Raw genomic sequence first — 23,305 nt, forward strand, 5'->3', positions numbered from 1 at the left:
CAGTTTATTATATATAAAATGCCTTCTATGTATTTTATGCACATATAATACTCATTTATGAACATATCTGAACTCTCCTCAAAGTGGAACATACCTCCTTTATAGCATTTTTCTAGGTCCCCCTAAATTCCCTGAAATAGATTTGCATTGAAATTTGCATTTTATTTTTACTGCATCCTCTTACCAAGGGAAGTTTTCTTTTTATTTCTAAATACTCAGTATCTGCAACATAGACTGTGTTGAATAAATATTTACTGAATGAATGAACAAATTCTACCAACTAATATTTGGATAATCTCCCTGCATTTTATACTGAGGATTCAACAATAGCTTTAAAAATTAACTTATAACTGAGAAATAATCCATCATTATCTTAATTTTAATGTATCATACCTTTTTAAAACCACAATAATGAGATAAAAAGCACTGTGGTAAATACTATAGAACTATATATGCATACATACTATACAGTTTCATCAAAAACAGATTCTTCCAGATTAATCATATTTTCTTTTTTGGTAAAATGGGTAGATGAGGGAAATGCTATAAATAATAATTTAACTAGATTTTAACAAAACAGTTAATAGTTTCTGTAGGCTAAGTAAGAGAAAAAGTTAAGTATCTACTAATTTCCAGGCACTGTGCTAAGCACTGGATTCAGAGTTTGTTGAATGGCCAGCCAAAGAAAACTCAGGAATATTTCAATGTCACTTTGAAGAAGGTCTCTAGTACCATGGTTATCTAATTAAAATTGATACAAGGATGGGTGAGGCTTCCCGTGGAATGCATATTGGTTTAGAAAACTACAAATGAGAGATAGCTAGGTAGAGCACTGGCCCTGGAGTCAGAAGGACCTGAGTTCAAATCCAGCCAGACACTTAATAACTACCTAGCCGTGTGAACTTGGGCAAGTCACTTAATCCCATTGCCTTGTCAAAAAAAAGAAAGAAAACTACAAATGAACATTATCTGTTGTTTAATTATATTTTGTTAAATACTTCCTAATTATATTTTTAATTGGGTTTGCATTATGAATGGGAGAGTGACATGTCCCATGTTGACACTTCTTATGCAGTAAATACACCAGGTCTGAATACCTAACACTATGACATTTTTGCTAATGATTTAGATGAAACATATATGCCATGCTTGTTAAATTTATAACTGCTACGAAGTCAAGAAGACTAGCTTATATGTTGTTTGAAAGGGGCAGGATCTAGAAAGAGTTTGATATGAAAATATTGAGGAAAATCTATTTTTAAAACTTGAAAAATGATTTTAAAAAGTCTTAACTGAGTTAAAAAAATAAATGTTAGTACAAGATGGAGGAGATCCTAGTAGACAGCAGAGTGTATGAAAAAATAGATTGAGGGATTTTAGTAGTATGAAAATTAAAGATGAGTCAAGATTATACTGCAAGATATAGCATCTAAGACTAGGGTCCTGTATGAAAGTGCTGTTCTCTGCCCTGGTAAGACTATATCTGAAGAAATGTCTTCAGTTCTAGGTGCTACATTGAAGGTTGGTTCTACAAAGCTTGAATGCTTTCAACCAGAATGGTGAAGGAATATGAAAATCATGTTTATAAGGAGCAATCAAAGCAAATGGAGCAATTTAAGCTGGAAAAGATAAGACTTAGGGGAATTCTGGAAATCACAGTCAAATATTTGAAGACTGATCCATGGAAAGTGGAATAGGTACTTCCTAAGAAGACAAAACTTAGATCAATGTATATAAATTGTAAAGAGACAAATTCAGTCTGAATGTCAAGATCCTATAGGGGAATGAGTTCCCTCATACAGATAAAATTACAAATTACAAATCCTCAGTGTGAATATTTCTCTATTGCACAAATTAGCAACTCATTTGTTTTAGAATTATTTGTTTAGAAAATAAGTTAAATTAAATTAAGTAAAGTTTTAAATGCCTTCTATGTATAATAACACAATATATACATTCTAATACACCCACAGCACCACTTTTTGCTGTATTTGTCTAAAAGACTAGCCTAGAATTAATTTTATTATTTATCTAAAGAATAAAAAATGGCAAAACTAGAAATTACATGCATATTTTTGAAAATTATCAATTTTTTTGTCTAAGACCTCATTTGCAGACTTAACAATATATAAACAATTATTCCTTTTTGTTTTGGCAAGGCAGCGGGGTTAAGTGACTTGCTCAAGGTCACACAGCTAAGTTATGTATCAAGGATCTAATGCTGGATTTGAACTCAGCTCCTCTGACTTCAGGGTTCTATTCAATTCATTGCACTACTTAGATGCCACAACAAACATCCTTTTAAAGCCTTCCTCTAATTCAGTCTAGTCCTAAGATTAAAAATTAGGTGTCTTGGTTCTAAAGGTATAGAAGTAGATTGAAATGAAAATTTACTTACTACTGTTGACTAATTGGTTAAAAAACGTGGTCTGATTTAGGCAGAGTCTTAAGTATAGGATAATTCTTAAAAGAAATAGCATTTTATTACATTTAAACACATTTAAGTAACTAGAATTAAAGAAAAAGTAAGTTACTTAGAAGAGATATTTAGCAGAACTGCTTTAATGGACAAGAATGATCTATAATTCATAAATTATGATAAAATATGAAAATGAGTTTTAAAATAATTAAAAACTCAAATCGCTGGTTAAGTCGAGCATTCTCTTTGAAATCTTTTAAACTAATTTGCTTATTAAATCTCTTCCCCACAAATGGTATAAAGGTGCATTTTAATTGAATCCTTAATTGATGACAAATTTTGAATTAAGTAGAACTCAAAATGAGGAGATTTTACTGTAAGATATGCCTGCAAGATTCCAGAGGTAAATATCTCTTTCTATTCCTCATGACATTATTTCAATATGGGGTTAGTCACAAGCATAATAACTAAAGTTATTCAATTTTGTGAGTAATGCTTTATTTCTGCTAACTGAGCAGTTTTATCTAAAAGCAGAGCTGTCTCACCAGTTAGCTGACAACAGACTTTTATAAAACATCAAAGTTTTTAATAGATTCCAGGAATTTTCAAAGCTACAGTAGACTAAATTTACTTCCAGACCAATTAGCAGGGCTCTCTTCAATGCTGTATTTGCATTCCTCCTGAGGAAATATAGCTCATAATGGTCTCAAGTTAGAAGCGTAAGGATTTCTTTTGGTTTGGGAATTACAGTAAACCTTCACAACCTTTCTCTTCTGGGCCCATGCCCAGGGGAAGGCTGCCTGGCAAACAGTGCATCAACTCCTGACTTAAGATTCTAGACCCACCCCATACCCTTTCCAACATAACGAGACTGTAGCTTATTCAAGTCATTCATGGCCACACATCAACAGTTTCTTTATTCTTAACATTTTTAGGAAAACAGTTCCTATTTGCTTTTCTGGTCATAAAAAAACATATGTTCTCAGACTCTTTGCCATTGAAAAAAGAAAAGTAGATTTTACAAACAAATAAAAAATACTAGCATGAAAGAGGTAAGAAAAAGAAGGAATTTCTCAACATGGTAGAAGTGGAAATATAGAACTCTGTTTAGTCAGGAAGTGTTGGCTGTCTTCATTCTGTGGAAAATTTACCTAATCTTTTTGGGCATGGTGCCATATTACATACACCAAGAACAAGGGAATGTGTCCTGAGAAAAAGGTTTATTCATTCTTTTAATACTTATTGAATTCCCATAGGGTGCCTGGAACTGTATATTAGGTACTAAAAAATATAAGTTTGGAAACTGGCCAGTGACAGATGGAATTACTTTACTGCATAATTTGAAGTTTTGCCTTTGTAAATTAAGATCCTGTTTTATGTGAGACCTGGTTAAAACTTAAGAGTTCACCCACTTCCTACCAGCTTGACAGCCTGTGAAATCAGCCAGGCCACTTCTAACTCTTGGTTTGAATTTTTTGGCAAATATGGAACAGAAGAAGGCAAGCTGTTATCCGTGGAAAAATCCATTCTTCTAGAATTCCCCCCTTCCCCACCTCCCTTTGGGCCAATAAAGCTTTGGTTTCCAAGCCTTCAGGCCACAGAACAAGCTGTTGATTTTGCTAGAAAACAACAGCAGGGGGGCAGTTTTTATATAAAGTTTTATAGAAACCTCAATTTACATAAAAACAGTTCCATGTAGCCTAAAGAGATTAGAGTTTTCCTGTTGGTGACTTTAGGAATCAGCTACCTAACAAAACATATGTTTAGAGTTAGAATAGGAAGTCAAGTTGTCAGGCTGTCACACACACACACACACACACACACACACACACACACACACACACACACACACAAAGAGCTCAGAAATATTAGGAACAGTACTTCCTGTGGGTGCTACCACAAATCTTACCCTCTATGATGGTCTAAGGGGTCAATCATCCTGTTCATTTGACTTTCTCCTTCTCCTAGCCCTAAGATGATTCAAACCCTCTTTTGTCTTTTATAACAACAAAGACAATTTTTACATTTCATTATTACTTTAAAATCTACATTAACAGCAAATTTTAGAGCGCTTTATGGTTTTTCACAGTGTTTACAAATATTATTTCCTTTGAGTCTCATCACAATGCTATAAGATGCTATTATTATTATTCCTATTTTACAGATGACAAAAACTGAGGTTGAAAAGGGTTAATTGGACTTGATCAGGGTCACACTGCTGATAAATGTACAAGGCAGGATTCAAATTCAGGTTTTCTTGAATGTAAACACAACATTCTCTCCAATACACTATCTACCTTATAATAACAAAGCACTTTCTTTTTAAGGAACTTTGGGGGTGGGAAGAGCAAGAATTGCTATCCTCATTTTGAAGAAGAGGAAAGGTTAAATGATCATATCTGAGTTGAGATCTGAACCCACGACTCAAAAGTTCTTACCTCTGTGGTACACTAATTAAAAGGTCACAAAAAGAATGAAAATTCAAATATTCAACAATGCTTCTTGTCATAAAACACTTATATAATATTCTCTGGGGGGAAAAAGTTACAATTTATGGCTAAGATAGAGAGGGCAAGAACTACTATTCATGGATTTCAATCATTCTCTTCCTGGCACAGGTAATAGAGAGCCAGTGGCTATAAGCCCAGACTTGGCCATCTGTGGACAAGCTGGCAAAAGACAAACATAGATAGCTGAGAACTATTTTTATTTTTGAACATTGCTGGCAATAGAGTTTTTGAAACAACAAAACTATAATGTCTCTCATAGGTTTATATTAGCCACTCCTTTTTCTAATCATAGAATTCTTAAGCATAGCAAAGTATAAAGTTCTGGACTGTGAGTCAGGAAGACTGGAGTTCGAATTTCAGTCAGACATTTATTAGTTATGAAGTCAACCTCTCTGAGTCTTAGCTTCCATAACTATAAAATGGAAATAATAATAGTAACTACCTACTAGGATTATTTTGAGGATTAAATGAGGTAGCATAATAATCAGCATTTTGTAATTTCAAAAGTTTTTTTTTTCTGTAACCACCACCACCACCATCATCATCAAAAATAATCCATTTGTCCATTGAGAAATAGTTCTCCATGCATTTTCTACAGAGATATGCTGAGTAAAGCTTCTGGAAAAGTCAAAACTATTATCCCTCACCAAGCCATGCTATCTTAAGAATCAAATCTCTTGAACTCTCAGTTTCCAGGAAGAAGCAGACTAAGCTAATGGAACAAATTACATTGGGAGGGTAGGGTCAGAGTCAGTTTCCAAACTTATCAATATTTAATGACTTTGATTATCAAGAAGGGTAGGAAGTCAGTCAACTAACCTTTTATTTCTGTGGCAGGCACAATGCTAAATGCTAAAGGATACAAAGAAAGATAAAAACTGTTTCCATTCGCAAGTCTAACAGGGGAGACAATATGCAAACAACAATGTACAAATAAGATATGCACAGGATGAAATGAGGGTAATCTCAGAGGGAAGGAAGTAAGGTGAGACTTTGACAGTTCATGAATCTTTGCCTTCCTCAAATACTCTTTTCTCTGAAGTTCCAAAATGTAAAACTTCACCAGTACCCATTACTTGAACTTTTCTTCTCAGTTATCTTTACAAAAAGAGTTATTGCCATTCTATTCTATTCTACTGTTACATCCATATTTCAAGATCCATATTTTCTATGGAATTTAGTCAATATATATCTTAGCCATTTCTAAATCTCATACTTTACTCACACTGATGAAATCACAAAGTATGACCAAATCAAAGTTACTGTCTGGCCAAGAAATAAAGATAACAGCATCTAAGAGAAAAAATTCCATCACTATCTTCCTAGCATTAATGAAATAATGGTTATTTGTGAAAATAAGGTAGCATTTTTTTTCTTTACATTATAAAAAAAAGAAAAGAGAATCAGGTAATGAGGCGGTTATTTCTTTCTGGGGATACAAAAGAAATTAAGCATACTGACTTTTTCACATATAAATTATCACCACTATAAAGAAACTCATTCTCAAGTATGTTCATTAAATAGAAGTTAATCATTTTCTCCTCTATAATAAGGATTTTCAAGGTTCCATTAAGTTCTTAGAAGCAAGCCAATTTGTAGTTTTATCTGTAAATGAAAGTCATCGATTTTAAGTGAACTCTACCTATGTCATGGATGTTGCATATTGATTATTCACAGCTAGCATTCACAACTATCCATGTATTTAATTTTTGTGGACTCAGGAGACAATTTTGCAGTTTTCTTTGACCTACACCTAGATATTGTAACTCACATGAAACTTACCTGAAATTTTTCACCCCGGTTCATCTGAGTTGATCGAAATTCAGGGGAATCTATAAAGGCACAGGGGTAAATATTATGCAGAAAATGTCCTCGATAGGAGACCTTCATTCTGATGATAAAAATATTTGTTAATAACATGCACATAACAATTTGGCAACAATGGTAAAATGAATTTAAACTGAACATATTTAACATCCTCATCAATTTCTGGAATTTTGAAGTTGTTTTGTTTTTGAAGACTGAGCACAGATGCCAGACATATTAATCTTTGGTCAAATTTTTAACCCATGAAACTGACATCACTCTCTGGAGTGTGCAGCATCTCTCCCTGGAGTGTGGAGCATCTCTCCCTAAGGCCAAATCCACTGTTGATGCCGTGATACCTCAAGTCATGTGACATAATAATTACAATCCTATAATATGTGGCATCATTCTAAGAAGATAAATTTCTAGGAATCATCAGAGAATAAAACAACCAAATTAATTTCCCCCAACTCTGCCCCCCCCAGATATAAGACTTAAAACATTGCAACAAAACTTCAAGAACCTCCTCTATTTGTATTCTAATTTTATTATTATTTGTTATAGCAACTGCAATTCTGAACCTCTTACTTTAAAAGGCAAAGAAAAATGTGAAAGGAGAAAAAAAAGCATCTTGCAGAATTCTGTGAATTCACCAAGGTGTAAAGAAATATATTCTAGTAATCTCCACCAGTTATATCTCAACAAATCCAATTATTGCCGTCAATTATTATTGTTTTACTGCTATCTAAAATAAGAGCCTCAAATTCCATATAGCACCCACTTTCCCTTCAATAAAATACTCAGGCGGTCATCCACAGATGTTTTATCTTCTGCAGCATAGGTTTGGCCCTTTTTTAGAGTCTGAATATTGCAAAACTGTCCAGTTAATCTTTTGAACAATTCTGGGGGTACATGTAGTGGTTCAAACATTCGCCGGTATACACCAGTGAGTTCCTTTTCGATTTTTATCTGGAATACAAAGAATAAGGACCAGCTAAAAGGGTTGACTCAATAAACAAAAATGTTTCCAATTTATATTATGTATCTTGCACTCATCTTAAAGTATTGCTTATATTAAGATAATTGGTGTTGATTTTTACTTTAGATTCATTTTAAAAAATTTATTGATGTCTTTTGTTATAACTAAGTAATTTCGAATATATAGCCTCCTCCATCTAACAATAATCTGGCCTAGAATAAAAATCTTCCTTGTAATAAAAGGATAAAAAATTAAGCAAAAGCAACTAATACTATAACCTTGGCTGACAATATGGACAAAATTCTTGCCTATTCTCTTTTTTAGGGCAATATTTTCACTGAAATTGAACAGTGTAAATGTATAAGAAGGTGCTTCATATTCATAACTTCTCTTCCTATAAGTTATGAAATAACTGAATAGTTTATCATAATATATTACTTATTGTCATAATAAAGCATAGTTGCTTTTCCTATTCAATCAATAGAATGCTGAAACCTGCCACTGTTGAAACACTCTTTTTAATAGTGTGTATGCATTGAACAAACAAAACAAAACTTGTTCACTTTTAAATTCTGCATCAGGATTAGAAAAAAGTTCACAAAATAGTCATTATCAGGAAATATGCATCAGTTCACTAAACTTAGTCTGCAGAGCCTTGGGACATGCAAAAGTTAAAATTATTATTATTATTTATTATTATTATTATTATAGTTTTAGGTTTTTGAAAGGCAAATGAGATTAAGTGGCTTGCCCAAGGCCACACAGCTAGGTAAGTATTAAGTGTCTGAGGCCGGATTTGAATTCAGGTACTGCAGGGCCAGTGACCTATCCACTGTACCACCTAGCTGCCCCTAAGACGTTATTTGCTTGTTAAAGTACTCTTCCATTTACAACTATTTACCTATATGAGGACAGATTTCCAACCAAAGCAATAAATCCCACAGATTGAAAGCAGAAGTAGATATGAGAACTCAATTGTCTTCTGTTAAGCCAAATATTAAAGAAATTTTCAAAGATATGTAAAACATTTGAAAATTATAGCTATTTTTTTCATAAAATTAGCTATGTTGGCATATTATAGGTTTATTTTCATCATTTTAAAATGAAGTAATATTTTAAAAATGTATCAGTTTTAATTTTTAACATGGTAAATATCAGTAGGTATAACTCATAAACAAAACTCTTTGAAGGATCCTCAATAATTTTTGAAGCATATAAAGAAGTGCTGAAATCAAAAAGCTTGGAAACCACTGACCTAGAGAACAGATAAGTTAAAATACTTGCCTAGGATTATACAGTCAATATTATGTCATAAGCTGCACTAAAATTGAGGTCTTTCTTGATATAAGGGCACTTCTTTAATCATTATTATTCTGTCTATAAGTCTATCACACATATATATGTATATAATTACATGATTTTTTGCTTTCGTTTCTTGCAAATATGATTCATAGACTTTTATAGTATGAGATATAATAGAATGCTGTATAATATAGCATAGCATAATATAATTAATATACTCTACTAAATACTATCTAATACTATAATATTTGACATAAAAACATGTGATCTCTGAATCACAGATTATTTAATGTTTATAGATCCCCTACATAATTAGCAGTGTTTGGCACATAGAAATACCTAAGAAAGTTTATAAACACTGATCCTTAGAAAATAGTCATTTCTCTAAACCACATTCTACAATTTAAACATGTCTAATGTTTGATTATTCTCTGACATGAGCTACTCTGTCTCTGGGAAGCATCTGAGCATTCTGAAATCCAATTACCTATGAGAACAATGGAAAATGTGCAAAGTGTATACAATTTTAGGGCCTAACCCAATATCTCTTAGGAGCACCCAGGAGCCAACAGGGTCATGCATCTACTGAAAGTTTTTGAGGACTTATTCTAACCTTTTGCTTTTCTTAATTCTATCTTAATGAAGAGGCAGTATTAAAAATGTTCACAAAAGCAAATTTATATTTACAAGATTAAAAATCATTTACAAATATGATGTCTAACTAGTCTAAGGAGTAGCATTGTCTCTAGTTTATCTAACAGATGCACATCCCCTAATAGGTTTCCTGAATTTCATGGCTCTGGTAATAGGAAATGCTTGGGCAGTCCTATAAGAACTGGACTTCAATTCACAGAAAATAATTCTAGATCAACCCATCTTAAAGTATCTCGCTACATTTTCCATAGGTGAATCAATTTCTCCGAGCCAGTTTATTCATTTTTAAGATAATGAGAACTTGGCAGAATAGAGAAAGATCTGGATTCAGGTCATGCTCCTGACACACCTTGGCTAGAAGACCCAGAGAAAGTTATTTCCTAGTCTTTTTCTAAGACCAAGTTGCTGACCAGATAGCTACTGGAGCATGGTCTAGCCATCCTTCATATTCTAGTTCAATTTACCATTCTCAGAAAATCTTATTCTATGAAGCCAAATCTCATTTAATTCACCTTTCCCTGCTTAAATTCTTATTGTACTATTGTCTCTATAACTCATAATTTAGCACTTCAGGGTATATTATTATTTTGTGCCTTAATTGCACTAAGTCCAGTTTTGTCCAAGAAAAAATGTGTTTCTTGAAAGTATTCTGTACATAACACAGCACTATGCTAGACAAAGAATAAACAATATCAGCCATACTTTAGATGAAATGATGACAATTCCCCATACTCCTTTCATTATATTTTTAGCATCATGTATTACTAATTGCCATCAAAAAATTAAAAAAACCCTCAAACTCATAATGTAGAAGGAAATGTTAAAGCAGATACTTTTAGAACACCTAACAGGATAAAATCACAACAATTTTAAGCATAGGGAAATAATTTAAATAAATAACTGTCTTAAAACTGTAAGTCCTTTTATGAAAAAGGATCCCATAAACCAGAAATAATATTATAAACTATTCTTTAGAATTTGATGATTACCAATCAAATTTCTCCTAAATGAGAGATACATTCAAATGTTATTAGGAAGACTAATATACCCACATTATTTGTAATTTTTATCATACTCCAGGAATTCTAAATAAATGTTTAATTTGTGTAGAACCTTTTTGTGCGTGCGTGTGTGTGTGTGTGTGTGTGTGTGTGTGTGAAACGTTTCAATCAGTGATTTCACGTTTGAGGAAATTCACTCCACCAATACAATGGCAATTATTTTGCAACTTAGATTCTTAGGGAGTTGTCTGATCCACTGAAAAGTTAAGTGATTTGCCTAGATCACATAGCTAATATATGCTAAAGACAGGGCTTGAATCCAAGTCTTCTTAACTTCAAGTTTGGTGCTCTATGGGGCGGCTAGGTGGTGCAGTGGATAAAGCACTGGCCCTGGAGTCAGGAGTACCTGGGTTCAAATCTGGTCTCAGACACTTAATAATTACCTAGCTGTGTGGCCTTGGGCAAGCCACTTAACCCCATTTGCCTTGTAAAATCCTCAAAACAAAACAAAAAAAATTGGTCCTCTATGCATTATATAATTTTCATGGAATTATAAGTTCCCAAACTACAGTTTCTTGTGGTTTCCAAAAATCACAAAAAATATTACTTTCATATATACAGAAATAGAAATCTACTAGAGAAGTCAGAGTATAGAAGAACTGAAATAACTGGAAATTCATACATGTACCCAAGAAAATTTCTGTTCAAAACTTACATGAAACTTAAAGTCATTGTTAACCTATGAGAGGAACTACATACCGGTCTCTTTTTGTATAACAGGTACAGAAAATGCAGCAGGTTGATAACAAGGAATGCAGAATTCCAGATCATTATATCCAAGGCACACCGGTAGAGTGTAGCCCAGACAATAAAAAGGGCACAACCTGCCAAATAATGAATAAAAAATAAATTATTATATGTTTCAAGTTCACTTTCAATATACATGTAACATATTTTCTTTAATATGAAATAACACCTGACAGATCACTTAAATATTGTGGAATCATGAAACATTACATTCATTTTGGTTTTTTTATTGCTAAGAAGATACCCTAGGATCCTTCTGCTTAAGGTTAAACAAATTATGATATATGAATGTGATCAGATATTAATATGTCATAAAATGATGAAAGCCATGATTTCAGAGAAATCTGGAAAGACTTATATGAACTGGTGCAGAGTGATGAGAGAAGAAACAGGAGAATAATATTTACAAAAATAACAACATTGCAAAGTATACTGCTTTGAAAGAAAAGACTTAAGAATTCTGATTATTACAATCATCAATCATGATCTAAGAGAACTAATGATGAAGTGTACTACCTATCTACTGTCAGAGAAGCGATGGATTCAGGGTACAGGGTATAGGGAACAATATGTGTGTGTGTGTGTGTGTGTGTGTGTGGATGTGTGTGGATGTGTGTGTGGATATGGATATATGTGGATATATGTATATGTATATTATATATATGGATATGATCAATATAGAACAATATTGGCTAAATTAAACATATTTGTTACAATGGTTCTCTCTCTCTCTCAAACGAGATTAGAGTGAAGTAAAAGGAAGAAAAAGAGATTTTTATTAATTAAAAAATTAAATTAAAAACTCCAAATTGTTAAAAGACTAGATTTATATGACATAGGAACAAACACATTCTAATTTCCAACAATAATAAACAAAATAATTCTTTTGAGAATTATATCTGACATTTTTGAAAATCATTAATAGTACTCAATTTACACTGTATTACAGAATGCATATGACCCTGGTGAAATCATCATATCTAATATTTCATGCAATTCTTATAATATTTTGTGTGAATTCTGCTACCTTAGAGTTACCTATAATCATAAGTTCAGTTTCAAAAGTTTACTTAGTGTCTACTTAATAATAATAATAATAATAATAATAATAATAATAATAAACTCAAATGCAATTTTCCCCCAGTACCTAAAACAGTCCTTCCTTTTAAACCCTCTAAATTTTGGTTTTCTTTTACATAAATACATGGGCCTTAGTAGATCATCTCTAAGAATCATTGTAGCCATAGCTTCTATGATTCTGCTTTAATATATATTCTTAGATTTATTAAAAAAATTTTAGAATTATCTTATCTTTTTTTATAAGGTTAGTTCTTTGACATCAGACAAACAACAATAAAGGCAAGATTCTCTGTGAAAGACCACAGAATCTTCCAATTGAAAAGAATATTAATAGATATTTAGTCCAATCTCATTTATTTATTTATTTAGGTTTTTGCAAGGCAAATGGGGTTAAGTGGCTTGCTCAAGGTCACACAGCTAGGTAATTATTAAGTGTCTGAGGCCAGATTTGAACTCAAGTACTCCTGACTCCAGGGCTGCTGCTCTATCCAGTGCGCCACCTAGCCACCCCCCAAACTCTTTTATAAAACTAAATACCCGAAAAGAAAATGACTTGAAGGTTACAGAAGAAATAACTGTCAGAAGTAGAATTTGAACTCAAGTTTTCTGACTCCAAATCCAGGATTTTTCCATCTCATAACCAAAACTGATGCTGTCATTTACATATTTCAGATAAAAACCCCCTTTTTTCTGCCTGATATACAGATAACCATACCAAAAGAGGCTTCACTTGCATTGCTGCCCATGAATAGGTACGTGATTCAGGCCTCCACTTTGCATCACTGACCACAGCTAATAAGTGACATTTGACACACTGAAAAAAAGTCATCAGAAAAAAACATGAAGATGAAAGTATGGAACCTGACCCAAAAAAATGTGCCTTTTGGGGCGTGGCTAGGTGGCATAGTGGATAAAGCACCAGCCTTGGAGTCAGGAGTTCCTGGGTTCAAATCTGGCGTCAGACACTTAATAATTACCTAGCTGTGTGGTCTTAGGCAAGCCACTTAACCCCATTTGCCTTGCAAAAAAACCTAAAAAAAAACCAAAAAAAAAACATGTGCCTTTGTACAAAGGAATAAATCAGTATTGAGGACCCCTAAGCATCTCAATTTACTCTTTAAGCTGTCATAGATAATAAAACTTTTCATTTCATTTTGTCATATGTAATCTTGGCAAAAATATATGAATTGGGAGTCAGGAGTACCTGAGTTCAAATCTGGCCTCAGACACTTAATAATTGCCTTAGCTGTGTGACCTTGGGCAAATCATCTAACCCCATTGCCTTAAATAAATCAAATTTAAAAAAATATATGAATTGGTCATCAGGAACCCAACAAAAATGATGAAAAACAGTATTATTTAGCTTACCTATAGTTAACAATCCTCTAAGAAGTATCATATGAAGAGTGAAAGTAGTTGGAATAACCAAAGCGACTACAAAACAGATATTAGCTACATGGAAAACCAGATGATGTATCTCTCTCCAGTTTTCACAAGTGGTTTCATTGGAAGGTACAGGCATGAGGTTTTCATATTCAGATGTAAGACTTCTTGCTATTAATTCATTCAATGAATTGGGATCTGTATGATTCATTGTGAAAATTCCTGTTAAGAAAATAAATAAGAAATGCTCAAACTTAGTTATATTATTACCACTCCATGAGAGTTCCTTACTTAACAACAAAATTACTGGTTGAAATTCACAGAAATAAATTATGTCTCATTTTACTCATATTATTATCCTAAAAAAAGTTCTTAAGAGTTGAATTGTTAGAAATTAATTCATACTTTAAAATCCATTAGGTGCTTCAATAAGAAAGAATTCCAATTATAACTATTTTGAGAATTATAACTATCCAAATTAACTATAAGGGGCATAGGAACAAAAATGCTATCTGCATCCAGAGAAAGATCTGATAAAAGAAATATGTATAAAATAATATACCTATTTGTATCTATTGGTAGCCATCTTTAGGGTAGGGAGTGGGGGAGAGGGAAGAAAAAAAGAAATTTGCATGATAATTCTGTTATATATTTAAAAGTTAATAGCAAGTTCTACATAATAATTTTGCAGTTTCATGTGCAATCATCTCTTTTATTATAATGTTATGAAAATGCTTGTTTTATTCCATAAATTATTGTTTAAAAAAGAATTCCAATTATAAAGGAATTCTAAGGTCTTTTTATTTAATTTTATTTTTTTATTCTCATTTTGTACAAATGTTTTTTTACATTAATAAAATATTCTTGTTTAAGAGTAAACAAAATACCCCCTCCCCCTCATGAAGAAAGACTTGCTTGAGCGATAAAGTAAAGGGGAGAGAAAAAAATTAAAATTAAAAAAATAATAGTAATAATTGTAGGAATGGCCAGGTGGTGCAATGGATGGAGCACCAGCCCTGGAGCCACGAGCACCCGAGCCCACATCCAGCCCCGTAGATCCAACAGTCACCCAGCCATGTGACATGCAAGCCACCCGATCCCCACTGCCCTGCAAAAACCAAAAAGAAGGAAAAAGAAAGACCCAAAATAAAATAAAATAGTAATAATAGTAGGGGTGGCTGGGTAGCAGACAGAGCATTGACCCTTGAGCCAGGAGCACCCAGGTCCAAATCTGGCCTCAGACATTCAAAGATCACCCTGCTATGTGGCCCCAGGCAGGCCACCCAGCCCCATTTGCCCTACACCCTCCCCCAAATAATGATAATAAAAATGTGCTTCAGTCTTTGTTCCAACACCAACAACTCTGTCATGGGTGGATCTCATTCTTTATGATAAGTCCATCACAAAAGTTACTTCCATATTTTTCCAACATTGCCATTGCTGATCGCAACTCCCTCCTTTCTTATTTCTCCACTACCATGTACTGTATTTTCTCTCTCCTTTCACTCTGACTCTGCTGTAGGGTCGCTGAGTGGTGCAGCAGACAGATCCCTGGTCCTGGGGCCAAGAATCCCTGAGCCCTCATACCACCCCTTAGGCCCAGCATCCACCTGGCCCCATGGTCCTGGACAGGCCTTCCAATTCCAGCCCCTTGCAAGAAGTAAAAAAGAAAATGTGTTATATCTGACCACTCTTCCCCCATGGTCCATTCTCTCCTCCTTTATTCACATCCCCACCCCTTCCCTCTGCTCCCCTCTCCTTCTTACTCCAGATGTCTATACCCCATTGAGTATATCTACTGTTTCCTCTCCTAGCCACCTCTGATGAGAGCAAAGATTCCCTCATTCCCCCTTGCCTCCCCCCTTCATATCATTGCAATAGCTCATTGTAATAAAAAAATCTTATTATATGAAATATCTTGGCCTATTCCCCCCCTCTCCTTTTTCTTTCTCCCATTAATTTCCCTTTTTTTTCTATTGACTCCATTTTTACACCATATTTTATCTTTGAATTCAGCTTTCTCCTGTGCTTCAACTATAAAAGCTCCCTCTACCTGCTCTGTTAACTGAGAAGGTTCATATGAGTATTATCAGTGTCATTTTTCTATGCAGGAATACATGCAGTTCATCCTCATTAAGTCCCTCATATTTCCCCCCTCTCCTCCAATCTCCGTGCTTCACCTGAGTCCTGTATCTGAAGATCAAGCCTTCTGTTCAGCTCTGGCCATTCCAAAAGGAACATTTGAAATTTCCCCGGTTCATTGAAAGTCCATCTTTTTCTCTGGAAGAGGACATTCAGCCTTGCTGGGTAGTTCATTCTTGGCTGCATTCTAAGCTCTTTTGCCTTCCGGTATATTATATTCCAAGCCCTACGAGCTTCCAATGTAGTTGCTGCTAAGTCCTGTGTGATCCTGACTGCAGCTCCACGATATTTGGACTGTGTCCTTCTGGCTGCTTGTAGTATTTTCTCTTTGACTTGGGAGTTCTGGAATTTGGCTACAATATTCCTAGGGGTTGGTTTTTTGGGATCTCTTTCTCAGGGGGATCGATGGATTCTCTCCATTTCTATTTTGCCCTCTGCTTCTAGAGTATCAGGGTAATTTTCCTGTAGTAATTCTTTGAAAATGATGTCAAGGCTCTTTTCCTGATCATGACTTTCAGGTATTCCAATAATTTTTAATTATGTTTCCTAAGTCTGTTTTCCATATTAGTTGTTTTTTTCAATGAGATATTTCACATTTTCTTCTAATTTTTCATTTTTTTTAGCTTTAAAGTATTGATTCCTGATTTCTGGTAAATTCATCAATCTCCCTGAATTCTACTCTTTGTCTGAAGGATTTGTTCTCCTCAGAGAGTTTTCTTATTTCTTTTTCCATCTGGCCAATTTTGCTTTTTAAAGCATTCTTCTCCTCCATAACTTTTTGAACTGTTTTATCCATTTGACCTAAGCTGGTTTTTAGCATGCTATTTTCTTCAGCATTTTTTGGATTTCCTTGACTAGGCTGCTGACTTCATTTTCATGTTTTTCCTGCATCTCTCTCCTTTCTTTTCCAAGTTTTTCTTCCAACTCTCTCATTTGATTTTCAAAGTCTTTTTTGAGCTCTGTCATAGCCTGAGCCCAATTTCTGTTTTTCTTGGAGCCTTTAGATGTAGGAGCTTGTGCTTCCTCATCTTCAGACTGAGTATTTTGATCCTTCTTGGGCTCATATGCAAAATATTTCTCAATAGTGTTCCTCTTGTTTCTCTGCTTGCTCATTTTCCCAGCCTGGGCCTGGTTTTGGGGTGCTTCCTGAGCTTTTGGGACACTCCCACAAGGGTCTCAGTGTGTGTGAGGCTCTGTCCTCCCTCCTGGTCTGTGAATGACCATATGCGCCCCACTCTGCCATGGGGCTGAGGTGGGGTGGGCCCTGTTGTTCTATGGGGGAGCCTAGACTTCGATCAGGATCTGAATGTGCTCAGAGCCCCAGAGTCCTGTTCCAGGGGAAGAGGACAGAGCTCTGCAGTCTCTCTCTCTTCACTCCCCTCCCTCAGCTCAATGGGCTCATGCCCTCGGGGGCTCCTGCTTACCCACTCCACCTGCTTCTGTTTCCTAGATCAGGGCTGGGGAAAGACCATGCTGCTTGCTGTGTGCCCTGAGGGCTGGGCTCCACGTGCTCTCTCTGGCAGAGGTCCCCCACTGTTCCCCCACTTTGTGCCCAGTGTTCCCCGGGGTGCAGCTCAGGAGACTCCCCCGCTGCTCCATAAAGGAATTCTAATATATTTCTTATATTGAAAGGAATCCTTATAGCATTTCCTTGAGTGAAATGAATATAGTGCAAGTACTTTCTAAGGTACATTTAATTACATTTATTATCAAGAATCTTTGATTTCATCAGTCTATGCAAACCACTCCAGTATCTTTACCAAGGAAATCCCAAATGGGATGACAGAGAATGGGACATGATTGATACAACAGAATAACAGCAATAAAAAGAGTCCCATACCCAGGCTGAAATTGAATTTATATTTGTCTCACTTTACACTCAGCACTCTATCCTCTCATCATTCTACCTGCCAAAAATTTTACAAATAAAATATAAATCATCTTCTTCTTTTTTTCCTTTTTATCCCCCTTACAAGAGGGAACAGTATGAGCTGTGCTTTCACTGGTGTCTAGAAAACCACTTCTTTCCATGCAGAACAGCTACTGATCCATAACATTTAATCTTGGAGAATTACCTAGAGCATTAAAAGGTTAAATGACTTTTCTATGATCACAAGCTGGTTTGTAAGAAGCAGGATTTGAATCTAGGACTTTTTGACTCCAAGGCAAGTACTCTAATCGGTAGAACAGTACTGTTTTTCTTGTAAACTATATCTTGAATCCACAAAAAGATCCTGATGGGTGATAAAAATAATATGATGATGATGATGATAGATATAGGAGTGAACCACAAATTTGTTAATACAGCACATAATTAAAATAAATTAATCTGGAGAGGGGACAAAGGATAGGGGGAAAAAGAGACTGTGCTATTGTAAAAGATTAATCAATAAAGTCCATTGTTTCATTGATTAAAAAAATCACTATATTAAGTTATTTTTGAAAACATGATATTTTTGTAAAGGCAATATTAATTTTGATTAGTTCATTAACCACAGATGATAATGTAATAATCTCAGTGTCTTTATCTCTCACACATACACAACTTAATTACTTCTATTATTATTATTATTAATAATAATATTATTATCATTATCCTTAAATCTTGCTTTACTTTCCAGCTAGAAATTTCCCTATGTTATACTTCAGAAATTAAAGATTTACTTCTATACAATGTAACAGAATTCTTCCCGAAACAGAGGTGATGAGCTACAGGTGAACAATTAGATATATGCAGTCAAACTTATAAAGAAACATTTGACTGGGTGTGGAGGTGGGGAAGTCACTGTAACAAGTGATTTAAAAAAAGAGCATGTGGCAGCTAGGTGGTGAAGTGGATAAAGCACCGGCCCTGGAGTCAGGAGTACCTGGGTTAAAATCCAGTCTCAGACACTTAATAATTACCTAGCTGTGTGGCCTTGGGCAAGGCACTTAACCTCATTTGCCTTGCAAAAAAAAAAAACCACCTAAAAAAAGAGTATCAAGGAAACAATTATTGATAAAATAATAACCTTTGAATTATAAAATTAAAGATAAAATCTGAGTGTTAATATAATAATTTTTAAATGAGGAGATCAAAATTATCTGTAATTAGAAGTCTATTGACATGAAAACTTAGAAATTCCTTCTTGGAAACCAACTATCTTAACAAAAAAGCTTGTATCTATACTAATTGACTTAATTACTTAAGTCAAATTAATTTCTCAACTTAACACTACTTTGGGTTTATTTCTCATGTATTCTACTATTTATTTAAATACTCTTATCTTTAATAAATATAGTTCAGAAAAAAAATTTGTGTGGTCAGTACTTGCTTACATAAAACTCAACACCAAGTGGCACCATTTACTGACTCCTTTATCATTTGCAGGTTATCTTTCTTTAATGAAAATATTTTATTATGAGCTTTCTGAAACCTGTTCCATTACAAAAACTACCTGGCTTTAGGGGGAAAACCCTAAAAATTAATGCATCTGTTTGAGATAATAATTTCCATTTCTCTGTAGATTACTTCTTTCCATTATGGAAAACCTGCAAAATAAAGATTTTAACAAATAAAGCAATTAGTACAAGTTAGGTAGGCTGAATAATTAAAATTTATAGTAAGAGTTAAATTAAATTTTGAAAAAATTACAAGTTTCTTTAAATGTTAAAAAAATTTGTTTTTGGGGCGGCTAGGTGGCATAGTGGATAAAGCACCGGCCTTGGAGTCAGGAGTACCTGGGTTCAAATACGAACTCAGACACTTAATAATTACCTACCTGTGTGGCCTTGGGCAAGGCACTTAACCCCATTTGCCTTGCAAAAACCTAAAAAAAAAATTTGTTTTCAACTTTTGCAAAATTTACAAGAAACATAATTAAAGAATTTTGGAATCTAATTTCTTCATTTCATAGATGAATTACTGAAAAATCATTAAGTAGATGGTAAATATCTACTAGAAGCAATGTCTAATTCCCACATTGATCTGAAGATAAAATGTATAGTGGTACTAGCAAAAGGCTAGTGGCAAATTAGAAATCAATTTGTTGGAAAAAAGAAAATAAAACATTCTAAAATCCAACTACATTTAAAATTTCCATGTCAAAAACAAATGTATTTCTATCAAGACTTATTTAGTGACTTTTTTTAACATTAGAATTAATTCATGAAACTCATGCTTTTTTGATAGTCCATACCCATATGCTATGTAGAATGCAAATAATGTGATTCCCTTCACTACCATCCAGTAAACATTTATTAAACATATACTATCTGTAAAATAGTATGCATAGCGCAGGGAGAAAGATAAGTTCAGATAAGTTTTGAATGCTCATAAAGCTTACTATCTAGTAGAGGGATAAGACATGGAAATAGCTAAAATATAGAATAATCTCATTAGAGAACTGCAAAAGATCCAAATGTTATTGAGGAAGAAAGAAGTCTGAGATTAAATTCCAATTTCTTTGTTACTAATTACTAAATCTCATAGTCCATAAATTGGTTCCAATCACCCCCAAAAGTCACATTAAATGTGCTTAATGACACTAGGGATGAAGCATTTCCTGTTAGCAAATATTCCATCACATTAGGCAAATTTTCCCCAAATAGCTATTCTTTAAAGTCCTAGAACAAAAATAATGAATATTCACAATCTAGTTGCAGCCAAAGAAAAGTTGGGAAGAGTTAAAATATTTTGGTTATCATCAGTAGTTTTTACTAACTTCTGTGATGACAATTTAGCCTACTAATTTCTTCCTACGGAACTAAATTCGGGACTTAACAGTGAAGCAGAATATTCACTAGTCTTACACAAATTCTATCTCTCTCAAAAAAGGTTTATAATTAAGCACAATCTTAATTTATAGCAAGTGTAAAATCTAAGAATATTAAACTATTTGAAAGGCATTAAGTTATTTCTTCCACCTTTTAAGGTAACTATAGAAACACTCAGAACACTGAACAGGTGGCATTGTTAACAGATCATTTGACTTGAGTCAAAACTTTTGCTTTCTGTCAAATTCCCAAGTATAAATTCTTATGTTTTAAAATATGAAAGTTCAACACAAAATATGATCCTACTTTTATAGTATCAAGATTCTACTCTCCAAAGTAAGAAACATTGCAGCATTTGAGAGGTGGTATGAACATGAATGAAGTCTGATTGGATGACATGGGTTTTCAAGTTCCTTTATATATCAGTCAACTAAATCATTTAAAATTTTTTCTTGTTCTAAGTTTTCAGAAAAGTTGCATTTTAAAACCAAAGCTACCAGTATATCACAATGTGCAAATTTGGATTGCAATATTCACTCCTTGACAGAAAATGCAAAATCTTTCATAAATTATACAAAAATATTCATAAACACCTAATTCAAATATAATAATATATATTTTATGAATATATAAAGTATAAAACTACATAAAATTGGAATAGCTCACATTTACAAGTGCTTTATGATATTCCAAGAGCTTTTCTCCACACAACATTCTAAGATAAAAAGTACACATATTATTCCTTCTAATTTCTTTGACAGATGAAGAAACTGAGACACAGAGTGATTAAGTGATTTTTCCCAAGATAATACTGCTAGTATTAGCAATGGCTAACATTTCTATAATGGCTCAAAGTTTGCATAGTACTTTTAAAAACATTATTTTATTTAAGATGCACAATAACTCTTTGAAGTACTGTGATATTAGTATCCTTATTTTCTATCCTCTCTCTCTCTCAGGGACTCCTGGGGGTTCCCTAAAACCATTTCATAAGGTGTGCAAGGTCAAAACTATTTTCATAATAATTTTAATAATAGTAAAATAGTCTAAACTATTTTCATAATAATACTAAGAGGTTTTAATGTCTATTGCAGTGACTATAGATAGATATAACCTACATAAACAAAAGTTCTTTAGAGGATTCTTAATAATTTTCAAGTGTATGAAGGGAGTAGTTCTGAGGCCAACAAGTTTGAGAAACACTGCAGTATGCTAAACTAGCTCTCAAATGTTTAACATCTTAATTGTTATTTTTCTTTAGTATGAACACAAAAAAAGCTAAAGAAAAAATCATTTTGAGTGAATACAGGTGAAGCCAAGTCAATAAACTTATGAAATTTGTGAAATGTCTACTATGTGCTAGGAACTGGACTGGATTCTTCTTCACATTTCTTGAGTATCCTACCAACTATCAAAACAAAAGATGTGATTAAGTATATGGTGTGTTGGGGATGGAGGGAAGAGTATTGGGTTTTTTTGTTTGTTTTGACCTATGATTTGAACCTTAGGAAAAAACCTTGATATGGAAACTCCCTCTATCTATGGAAATTAGACTCGACACATTTATTTTTATATAGTTTCATTGATATTTTACTTATAGTTTCATTACCTGTAAGCTGCAAGTTATTGAGCCCAGATATGTGGAAATATCTGTGAGTACTAAAACCATGGTGCTATTGTACCATAACTAACTTACTAAGCAAATATAAAATAAGTTTCTGTTACAAAAAAGCACATACCCTAGAGACATTCCATGTTCCAAGTTAACCCTCAATATTGAATAGATCATTTAGCTCCTGGTTTATTAAGATGGCAATTTTAAAGTATTTAAGGAAAATAGCACCCTCCCCAATCTTTCCTTCTGCCTCTGACAACATACTACATTGTTCAAATATTTAGCATAATTGGAGTGATTGATTATTAAAATGGAAGATGGGGGAATTTATCAAGAAATTATTACCACCACCATCTCTACCTTTAGGTCTCCATTGCTTCACTGTTACCTGCTTCACTATTTTGCTATATTTACTTTTGAGTTTTATATCTGCTGTGCCAAGCAATATTGTGGATAGGGGGTGGGGGGGAAGTACCCTTCAAACCAAGTAAACACAAAACCCACAAAGAATAGGAAGGTGATGGGAGGAGACCATTTTAGATTCTTTTTTGCCAAAATTTAGGATTTCTTGCTTCACTTTGAAAGTTGGACTAAATCCTATACACCTTTCAGGAAAAACTGAGCGTCACTGTAAATGGTATTCACTGTGCACCTAACCAGTTTTTCAAAGGAGACCCTGCAATTTTGGTACTGTCCCCACTCAACCTGCTATTAAACACCTTCAAGACTAACAGAATGGTGGGGGGAAGCAAGAGTAGGGGAAAATCGTAAAATTCAAAATAAATAAAATCTTTCTTAAAAAAAAATTAAGCCCAATGGGAGTTGTTTCGACAGATACAAGTTCACACAAAA

At 33.8% G+C, this 23,305-nt stretch overlaps 1 protein-coding gene across 2 annotated transcripts in view; it reads right to left on the reverse strand.

Moving 5' to 3' along the window:
- Nucleotides 1-23,305, reverse strand: part of POPDC1 (popeye domain cAMP effector 1) — a 54,935-nt gene that overhangs the window by 30,674 nt on the left and 956 nt on the right. The window contains exons 3-7 of one of the 2 annotated variants that reach the window (XM_074187254.1): nt 19,845-19,892; nt 13,927-14,163; nt 11,431-11,555; nt 7,517-7,704; nt 6,712-6,820 (exon numbers count right to left, since the gene is read on the reverse strand). In XM_074187254.1, the coding sequence (XP_074043355.1) occupies nt 6,712-6,820; nt 7,517-7,704; nt 11,431-11,555; nt 13,927-14,152 (648 nt within the window). In that variant the 5' untranslated portion in view covers nt 14,153-14,163; nt 19,845-19,892. The remainder of the gene's footprint in view (nt 1-6,711; nt 6,821-7,516; nt 7,705-11,430; nt 11,556-13,926; nt 14,164-19,844; nt 19,893-23,305) is intronic. The other variant, XM_074187253.1, reaches the window with a different exon arrangement.

Source organism: Macrotis lagotis, chromosome 5 (genome assembly GCF_037893015.1).
Source record: "Macrotis lagotis isolate mMagLag1 chromosome 5, bilby.v1.9.chrom.fasta, whole genome shotgun sequence".
Lineage (NCBI taxonomy): Eukaryota > Metazoa > Chordata > Mammalia > Peramelemorphia > Peramelidae > Macrotis > Macrotis lagotis.